Source organism: Melospiza georgiana, chromosome 5, assembly GCF_028018845.1.
Source record: "Melospiza georgiana isolate bMelGeo1 chromosome 5, bMelGeo1.pri, whole genome shotgun sequence".
NCBI classification, from domain to species: Eukaryota; Metazoa; Chordata; class Aves; order Passeriformes; family Passerellidae; genus Melospiza; species Melospiza georgiana.
Genome location: NC_080434.1, coordinates 63,238,513 through 63,249,199, shown reverse-complemented (window position 1 = coordinate 63,249,199; position 10,687 = coordinate 63,238,513). Strand labels below are relative to the sequence as shown.

Genomic DNA, 10,687 nt, shown 5'->3' with positions numbered 1-10,687 from the left:
ACAAAATTATCACATTATACAAATACATGGTAAGGGCTGTGGTAGTTCACTTAGCTGTTCTGGGGTTGCAGGGTTTTTTTGGTACCAGTAGTGATGTATAATAAAGGAACTGTCACTTAATTCAATCAGGTTTTATTCTGGATGTTAGCACTTACATTTTTAGAATATGGAACAAAAGGCTGACAATAAAAAAATAAATTAGGAACTATGTAGCAGCAAGAAAAGTCATGTCTTCTTTTTCTTATTCTTTACTTTCCTCTTGGAGAATATGGCATGTTTCATAGCTAATCTTTTACGGATCCTCATTTTTATTCTCTTTCGAGTTTTCTGCCCTTTCTTTTTGTCAGGTCTGTAAAGTAAAAAAGGAACATAGAGATTAGAATAAAATGAAAAACACACATCTCTGTACAAATACATTTGCTGGTATTCTGAGTAAGTATATGAATTATGTGGCAGTATGTGAAGTACCGTCACAAAAAGTACAATGAACGGTACATCTCAAAATGTTATGGTCTTTCAACTTCACAAAACTGTCCACTTTATTGCCATTATACATTCATTTTATGTATTTATTCAGCATTTAAATTTACATAGATATTGAAAATGAGAAACTCACTGAGTACAAAAAAGCACACACAGAGTTTCATGCTGAATATATAATGCATGAATATATAATAGAAAGACTTAGAAGGAAGTATGTTGGTGTTTAACACCATTAGGAAGTTAAACTAACTAGCAAGTGGATTGTTTTCTTTCTCTGACAAAAGATGTCAATGCAAAACACTGAGTAATTATAACAAACATACAAAATTTTTATTAGAAAAAGAAATCTTAGTTATCTTCTGCACTGAATCAGCAAAAGAACTAACTGATGCCCTGAAAGTACTAAAACCACTCTGGCTAAACTGACAGAAAAGTATCCTCCTTGACAGAAAAAACAGATGAGGTTTCATGAAATTCTTTTAGCATCCTTTTTAATTTTTTTAGTCAAGGAAAAAGAAACATTAAGATGGAAATTTTTTAGATACATAAAATGAAACATTGCTACCTTTTGTGTACCTAAGCAAAACCTGGACATGAAGCAATACACCTGTACCATCTGCCATCCAGCAGGCATCTGATGAGTCTCTAGATACTGACCCAAGAGGATAATGGTCTGAGTCTCACTGGGTAACATAGGTACAGCTTTGGTAGGGAAAATCTGCCTTCCACTGCTACAGCCACTCAAGTCCAAAATCACAGAAAAACCCACTAATCTGGAGAGGAATTAATGGAAGTGCAGTCAATTATCCTGAACTGGAAAGACTGAGCCATCTGCTGGACCATCTCTTAGCAAATCCCCTTAGCAAATCCCCTTTCCTCTTTTCAGTTAGTTCCATCTGAAGACAAGCACACACCCTTTCCTTGGCTCTCTGATACATACAGGTATGTGTACAGTGCTGTTCTGTATGTAACAAAAGGAAAATCATGGAAGAATAAAAGTACTCCATGTGATCCTCATTAATGGTGGAGATTTAGATCATACTAGATAAAGCACCTGAAATACCAGAAGGAAAAAAAGCAAAATGGGCTACAACAAAGCAAAAGAGACAAGAAGCAGTAACTAGTGACTCTTTAGTGACTCTTATTATATTGACTCTTCTCTCTGCCCCTTCATGAGGAATTCAAAGGGGATAAAAGCGTTTCATTACTTCAATTTTCAGTCATCTCGACAGAGTCCCATGCACCAGTCACCAAGTCTGCAATCGAATCAGTTTTGAAAGAAAACCCACAGACAGGGAATCGGGAGCCCCAGTAAGTGACCTGCCTTTTATCCCACCCTCCCTTCAGTACATACTCCCCAGCAGTGCAGCAAGTGGGCAACAGGGAAAGCTGACATCAGCGCCTAAAGTGGAAAATCATCTCTCTGTGAACTGATTCCCTGACATAAGGTCTCATCCCATCTGAATGCTGCATTTTAGTGTATTAATGCAGTATCACACTTACTGCCAAGCTGCTCTGCTGCGGGACAGACTGGGACAGGCACTGCGCTTGTGACCTGCCTTGCCACAAACGAAACAGCCACTGTCACTCTTCCCACAGCTGTGCTTCTCAAGAGTGCAGCACTTGCAATTGTCACAGTGAAACCAAGCTGAAAAATAGATAACATGATTTATGACCTTGGAAAAGTTTAAAACATTCTGAAACTAAGCTTTAAATACAGGCCACATTAGCAGGTTTTTAATTCTGGATTAGCTTTACAAAGATAGATGTGGTCACCTTCTGGTCCCTTAGCACATTACTAGACATACTGTCAAATTAAGTGTGAACTATTTTGCCATTAGAACTTTTATCCTGTGTGTCATCTTCAAAACAAAAACAGTGCAGATGTTACAATGTACTTACAGATTTTGATTGTTGTAACTGTAACAAAGATAATGGCTTCATAAATTTATACAAAGGTATAAATACAACTAAATTTGTGCATGAAACATAATTTTATCATCATCTCTCAAACGTACTTGCCTACTTGTTTAGGAAATTCAAAGTTTAGAAAATTAGGAAATACTTATATGACAATTGGAAATATTTATGTTTTGCCATGATAGATATAAATGGGATTTAGTGTGCCCTGGCAAGAATTTATTCCACTTCCACACAGTGCAAGTACAGCTAAACTAAAGAATAGTAACTTGTGTGAAATTGAGACTTTTTGTTTATTCTATGTCTTCTGAATTGTAAAATTCAGAAAGTAAAATTGAATGAATTTTACTTCATTCACAGAATATTTTCTGGTTTGGAATTTCCATTTCTTTGGACTAAATGCACTTTTATTTAGAAAATATTTTTCTGTACTTACAGGGCTTTACACATTTTTTGCAAAGAACACAATGTTTCCATCGTCTGCCATCCTACAAAAGACAAATAAATGGTTTTGTTTATTGAACCCCCCACTGATTTTATCTTAAAACAGAACTACTCCTGTAGGGTCCCCATAGGAGTTGTTTACAGGAACAACTCCTCTGTAGGAAGGACAGTAACTCAGAAACAACAGTCCTGAGAATCTGTGAAAACCACATATGAAATTTTGAAATTAGCAAGTTCTACAACTTCAAAGCATGAACAAAAATGCATGTGTCAACAGACCACAGCTGGGTAAATTCTGGTCTAAGTGGCAAGCAGCAAACTTGTCCTGTCCTCTTTGCAACACAAAGGAATTAGGGAAAGAGAAATTAATTCCCAGTAGGTTATGGAAGATGTACAGTGAAGGTAATAATAAGTCTGTGAAACTGAACTGCTGTGGGTTTCCCGTGGAACTCAGTATCCAAACAGGTTTTTACCAAAGCAAGTACTGCAGAGGTTGTTATCTGACTGCTGCTAAAACTTCCATTCAGAAAGAAGTGAAAATACTTACTTTTGATGTACATGAATTGCATATCTCACAGTGCTGGTTACCAGAACTAACATATCGCTGACATACAGTGCAAAATCTGGGAAAAAGATGTACTGGTTCACTATTGGCTCACAAAACAATGAATTTTATACAATCTTAACAGCTAATGTAAGGACTGCAAAATCACTTTGTTGAATTAAAAATTCAATCTTTGCTACATAAATGACCACTTTGGCCATTTACAGACAGTACATCCACACAGTAAAATTCAGGTCAAATTACCAACAGTATCAGTAGTAAATGAAACTAAATTCCTCTCTCCTTGATGCTTCTCTTACAAGTTCATTTTTTTGCTACTGTATTAACAGCTGATTATCAGACATAGCTGTAAAATTCTCTTGTAGATGTAGACAGTACTTCCTACAGACAAAATAAGGAATCTCCTAATTCCACACTGAAAAATTTAAATGTCTTTTTAGACACTTCAGCTCTCCTACCCATTGTTTATATAATATGCAACTTTAGAATGAGAGAGAAAAATGTGGTCTTAAGGCTGGCATCCAAGTTAGGCAAGACACCATGGAACAGCACCATCCCAAACTCCTTTGGAGACTTTATGCCCTAGTTAAGAACAAAGACACTCTTTCAAAAGTCACCTGAGCATTAATATATCTTACCTATATCCCTCTTCTTCAGGAAGCACAATCACACTTGGGGTAAGGTTCGTGAAAATACGGACAGGAGACTGTCTACGGCCTGTCTTGCCATGTTTATACAGTGCATGATTATCATAGTCTACCTAGAAAAACAAAACCATAGAAAAGATTCTAAAACTGAATGCCAAGCACAGGCAGACCTATTTACATATTTATTATCTTTATAAGTGCCTTATGAAATGCTTGTATTTATATACAAGACTCTAACCCCAAATCAGGTTACAAATTCTACATGAAGTTTTTTGTTTCATTTACCTGTAAATTTGTGCAAACATAGTATTAGGCTAGACTCACTACACTTCAATAATCATCTTGTACTTACTCCTTTTTGCTTGTTTGCATGGGATATCTAAGATAACATTGCAGCTGATTACAGAGCAATCTGCTGTATAAAAGTATCTATACAGCTTGGTTTGTCAGTACAAGGGATGACATCTGAACCCATCTCAGAAAAATTACAAAGTTGCAAATCTAATCAGCCTGCTTTTTCCAGCATTGCCTTCAGAGACTTGTCACAAAAACTCTCAGCTGTGAACACTGGCAGGAATGCACTCTAGCCTAGCATGAGTTTTCCATTTTCTTCAACAATTTTCATTCCACAAGACTGTTCAGAACATCAATACCAGAATTCATGCAGAGTTGTTATATGAAAAAAATAAACCTTTAGCATCATGAATACCCATGACTGAGCACTCAAAACACACTGAAGTATGTGTGCCTAAACTATGTACTGAAAGAATACAATACTGAAGAAGCTGATGCCAGATTATTGCTTCATCACTGACAAGTTCACTTATTAAGTACTTCCAAACATTTCCATTACTGTAATTGTAATCTGATGTTTTGGAGTTGAAGTTTTGGAGATGAAAGACCTTAATTTTGTAATATATATGGGTTTTTTTTTTTCCTAGGCCTGGGCACTACCCACTGACATTGAACATATGTGAAGAATTAAATACTCTTTATCAATTAATCTATGAAGAATTAAATACTCTTTATCTTCAACAAGCACCTGTCAGAATTAGTGCAAATTTGTTATACTGAAAGCCTGTCAGAAGAAATGAGTTCATGGATAAATGAAAGGTGAGTTAAAGATACATAACAGGAACATGATCAAGTTATCACAGACACAACTAATAGCAATACAGAATCCAGGCTTCACATGAACAAGGCCCAGCTATACAGAAGCACTGCCACTGCACCTGCTTTCACTCCTATTCCTTTCACATTGCACACAGCTGGTAATTGGCAGATTCACTGGGTTCAGCCATACCTGGTAATCCATCATACTGAAGCTTGGGAAAAAGTCAAGAATGCGAGACTCAAAGAAGTATGGGAATATCCAGAACATGGGCATCTCTCTGTTGTCATGACCTAGTAATGAAAAAACTTGGGGGTACATAGGAGAAAAACATAGTACATGTAGCATGAGAAATTTACAGTGGACATTCCAAGTACATAAACATGGATATGTACATCATGTTGGGCAGAAGCACTAGCTCTCTTAGGCAACAGAAAGTTTTGGCATATTGGACATGTGGAGATGTAAGTGCCATGTAACTAAACTCTTGATATCCACTTAGGTTGCTAAGAAAATTTACTGGTTTGATAGTTTATTTTTCTCTACCTTTAAAGTCCATTTTAATTGCAAAGTAGATTTGCAAAAAAAAAAAGGGAAAAGTTTTTAAGATTTTAAGACAGACTTTGAGAATTGGGCATTACTGAACTAAAAATATCAGGAGAGTAAATTAGGTACATGATAGTTCACCTTTAGAAATTATAACATGAGGGTGCTCACATTCACCTGAGTAGCAAGAATCACAAACTTATAGATAGGTGCTTTTTCCTTAAAGTGATGTTACAGCACAAGCCACCCATCTGTCTGTAATACATACCTTCTTTTTCTGTCCCCCTCCACATTGCCATCAGTTTTTTAAAGCTAGAAGCCAGTGCTTCCACTAAACCTCCAAATGGGGGATCAGTTACCATAATGACTCTTTCACCATTCTCTTCACACAAGAATTTCCTGCAAGTTTCACGTGCAGCCTGTAAGAAACAGAGGTTAATTTCCAGGAATCATGATTCAAGAACTGTAAACATATTGTCTCTGGTAATAAACCGATCACGGCAGAAGAGGGAACTTTGCTTCCCTCTTGTGGAGGTGAATTTCCTCTTGGGTAGCATTAAAAAAAAAACAAACACAAAAAATGCACATAGGTTTGAAGGACTGAAAACAAGTGCCCTGTTCAGCTAACATATAAAACATTACTGAAAATCAAAGCATGAAACTGCCTCTTTTTCAGTAGTTCTCTTCCATTCAATTCAAAGTTGACTATTACATTTATGCTAACTAATGTGGCTTACACACCTTAATTGCTGCTTCTATTAAAATGTTTTTAATTAATTTATGTTTGCCCATGATGTTTTCTACTAGACTAGTCATGAGTTTCCTACAAAATTCTGCATCAACAACATGCACTTTTTTACCAAAGCACTCAATAAATTCTTGGCCTTACCTCTCCGCCAAAAAAATGATGATTGAACATGTTGTAGTGGCAAAATTCATCCTCTGTGTAAAATTGTGAATACCTGTAACATAAATTTTGATAGGAGTAGAAAAATATAAGTAACTTTTGGTCTATGCTAAGATAGAATATTCAGGGTGAAAACAGGCCTCAGGAAAAACATAATCTTTGGGTTCTGATTACTGACAACACATACCAATACTGAGAAATTATTCAGTATACTTACTTACTTTTCTCATCAACTGGATGTCATTTGTGTATGCATACAGGAACAGAGATGCAGAGACAAGAAAGGGAAAACAACCAGCAATTTATCTCTTAAAGCAGCAGGAACACCCATCTTTGTATATGTCCTTCAGATATGTAAACATTTGTTAAAACCCACCTGAAATCAATATCTAGCAGAAGGCTTCGAACATTGAATTCTTCTTCTTGTGACGCTTTTGACTGGATCATTTCATGAAGCCTGAAGTATAATTGGAAGAAATTTAACACATAATGACTGAGTTCAGAAATGATCTTGCAAGACAAGATGCTGGGTACTTTACTAAACAAAACCAAACAGATAGAGGAAACTGAGTAGCCTAAACTTGGGTGATTCCATTTGGCCTGTACTCCAAGTTAGAAAAGCAGGTTAGCCTTGAAAGATGACAATCAGTGGAGTCTCCTGGATCACCACACAAAAACACACAAGGTCAGAAACTCCACGTCACTTCCATAACTCCCACAGAGATTTGAAGTGTGTATGTGTGTTATTGGCAGTGTTGCCACAGTCTTCTTTGGTATCTTATAAGTTCAAAACTAGACTTCACTAGATGCTTAGATAATCCCAACCAATAGAGGTTCACCAACAGTGAACCTCTTGTTATGGGAGAGCCATTGACTATAATCATTAGTAAGCTGTACAACTTTGAGAGAGAAATATTACATGAAGGTGCAACAGTTCTCAGGGATGTACCTGGGTGTTCCAACAGAGAGCACTCGTCTGAATCCTAAATCTGTAAGGAGATTCAGTAGGAACTGGCAACTTCTGTCTGCAAATAAATACTGTGCATTTGTTTTTTTATTCTCCAGTGGATACAGAAGCTGACTTGGGCTTTTCAGCTGGGCAGTGGTGATATCACACAGGAACTGGTGATCTGAGTGTTTTTTCCATTCTGCTGGCAATAGCAATTGCTGGCATTCCTGGCAAAACCTCCTCTTTGCTAACGGCAACAGAACAAAATTCTTGTACCTTTAAATAAAAAAGACAATAGGGAACAAAGTTTGGCAAAAGCCTCTCTCAAAGACAGGAAGGGGAGCCATGGAGGGTTTTTTTAATATTTTAGGAGTTCAGACATTTATTTAAACTAACAATGCAGTTTACACACTGCTCTCACAAAACTCCACAAGAATGAAGTATTATTTATACAAAAAAATAAATTCAAAGGACACTTTGAAATGCATAAAATATTGCCACTAAATATACTTGGAATCTCCATAAAATAACTGGATTAAAGAGTGAAGACTCCATTAACTATGAGCAAAGTCCTGTATGTTTATACATGAAATTCAGACATCACTTATTACTATGTTACCCTTGCTTCTTTTCACAATGTTAAGCCTGTTATTTTTGTAGACTAAAGTCAGGAATAAATCTTTTTTTAACAGAAATTGCTACTGACCTCTTGTAAGCACACTAAGAGCACTACCACAGGAATGACTATACATACCCCCAAAAAAACCCAACCCCCACCCCCAGCTCCTGGGGTGAAAACACCATGCTCTAGCTCAGTGTTTCATGCTATTTCCTTTCCTTTGCCAAACAATTCTTATTTGCCCAAATTCATCTTTTCATATTTTAAAGAATCCTAAAATGTTATCTCTACATTCAGAGCACCTAAACCTGCATTACTACATCTTTACTGCAGAAAATATACATTAACAATACCTGTCCACGTTCTGTCTGTGTGTAAAACAAGGCTGATGACTTCTATTATATTCTTCACGTGCTGCAAGCCTAGCTTCTGACACCTGTAAAATTTGCATTCATGAAAAGTTACAAAACTAACAGCTACTGCTGTGTGTGGTACATCAAATCTCAACATGAAAGAAAGAGTGCATCAAAGGTCTCATGCTTCAGCTACTTAGCAAGGAAAAATAATCACATTTATTGTTTCAGGAGAACAAGTATGTCTGCAGCACAGGGCCATGCTGCAAAACAATACAGGCCTCTCATTGTGAATTTAAACTATGCATTTCATTCTCCTATCACATGTAATACTCAGAGAAAAACTCAAAAGGTGATTTTGAGGAAGACAGAAATAGTCATCCTTTCCATTAATGTGTGCCAGCAGTTGTGGTCCCTCTGAAGAACTCTGATCTGATCCTGACAAATTGATGACAGCAGAAAAGATGTCCAAGTCTTGTGTGAAATCACTTCTAAGGCATGACAGCTCCTTGTTACAATCTGCACCTGAGTCTTTAACATTTCAGTCTCTCACACTCTTCTCTGAGTCTTCTACTTTGTCCCCACAAGACATACTCATGGTTTCACAACAGTTTCAAAACATTTGGTCAAAACTTATGGAACTGTTTTACTTAAAGAAGACAAAAATAAAACTCAGTACACAAAAGACATCATAATACAAGTGATATTCAAAATGAATGACAAAGAGAAATTGCTGCAGATATTCTGACACTACTGAGCACCATGCCAAGCCCCACCATCTCAGTATTTTGTATACCCTACTGTTGCTTGTATCCAATAGATTTTCTCTATCTTAATTAGGGGAAACAAGGGCATTTTGGGATCAGAAGTACCCAATTTTGTTCAACATTGCAAAGCATTGGCAAACTTCCTATATGTTCTGGCAATAGAATAACAAATGCCAGGTTTGCTCAAAATGTACACAGCCTTTCTTGAACGCTATATTTGAAACATGTTCTCCTGACAGAAATAAGTGCTCAGCTAAATATCAACTATTACACCAAGTTTAGAAAACAGCACTTACCAGAGATCTCTGCAATAAAATATACTTTTAAAATTGCTAAGTAGAGGGAAAATCGCCAATGTTTTATAAAACCAAAGAATGACTTGGGATGGAAGGGACATAAAGATCATCCAGTTCCAACCCTCCTGCCATGGGTAGGGGCAACTCCCACAACACCCAAGTTGCTCAGATCCCCACCCAGCTTGGCCTTGAACACTTCCTGGGATGGGGCATCCACAGCTTCTCTGGACAGGTTTTCCAGTCCCTCGTCACCCTCACAGTAAAGAACTTCTTCCTAATAACTCATCTAAACCTCTCCTCTGAATGCTCAAAGCCATCACCTCTTGTCCTTCCACTACACGCCCTTGCAATAGATCCCTCTCCGGATTCCTTGGAGCCCCATTCAGGTGTTGGGAGGCTGCTATCAGCTCTTCCCGGAGCCTTCTCTTCTCCACGCCGAATAACCCAAATAACCGAATAACCCAAACTCTCTCAGCCTTCCCCCACAGGGGAGATCCGCCAGCCCTCTGATCACCTTGGCAGCCCTGGTCTTCAGCACAGCCTTCAGCAGTGCCCTCTTACCTTCTCATCTTCCCACTGGAAAAAGTTACAATCCTTTCTATCCCTACAAGCCGAACAAGCATAGAATCTTCTTCCTTCCTCTTTTCCTTGGCTGGTCTTCACAAACAGAAGCGCAGGACCTAGGGACAAACGCGAGGATAGGCTAACACAGGGAACACCCGCAGCCCTGTTTCACTGCTCCGCTGCAAGAGCCGAGCTTCCACAACACGGCCTTCAGAGGGGCTGCTGCAGATCAGCCCGCGCCGGGAGCCGAGCACAGGGACGCTGGGGAGGTGAGCCCCGGGCCCGGCTCACCGTGAGGGCAGCAGGGCGCGCCGGGCGCCGGCCCGAGCAGGGCGAGCGCTGCGGGCCCCGGCAGCTCCGCGCCCGCCGCCGCCATGGCACCGCCTCCGTCCCGACGGGCACCGCGCGGCCGGGCTGGAGGCGCCCCCCAGCGGAGCGGCGGCCCCGCGCAAAGCACAGAGCAGGCCCGGGGAGACCCGCACACAGCAGCGCTCATTGCTTAATAAACTGCTCGGA

The 10,687-nt window shown here is 38.8% G+C and overlaps 1 protein-coding gene across 2 annotated transcripts; it reads right to left on the bottom strand.

The window, feature by feature from the left end:
* Positions 1 to 116: 116 nt before the first annotated feature.
* On the bottom strand, positions 117 to 10,547 carry ZCCHC4 (zinc finger CCHC-type containing 4). Of its 2 annotated transcripts, none has more exons than XM_058024947.1 (13): positions 10,463 to 10,547; positions 10,169 to 10,287; positions 8,545 to 8,627; positions 7,573 to 7,848; positions 7,000 to 7,080; positions 6,606 to 6,678; positions 5,985 to 6,135; positions 5,363 to 5,478; positions 4,051 to 4,172; positions 3,395 to 3,470; positions 2,840 to 2,891; positions 1,987 to 2,131; positions 117 to 349 (listed from the first exon to the last, which is right to left on the bottom strand). In XM_058024947.1, the coding sequence occupies exons 1-13, from the start codon at positions 10,545 to 10,547 to the stop codon at positions 226 to 228; spliced, it is 1,503 nt and encodes a 500-aa protein (XP_057880930.1). In that variant the 3' UTR covers positions 117 to 225. The 2 variants fall into 2 exon arrangements, with proteins under 2 accessions (XP_057880930.1, XP_057880931.1); XM_058024948.1 differs by having other exon boundaries at positions 5,363 to 5,463.
* Positions 10,548 to 10,687: the final 140 nt, after the last annotated feature.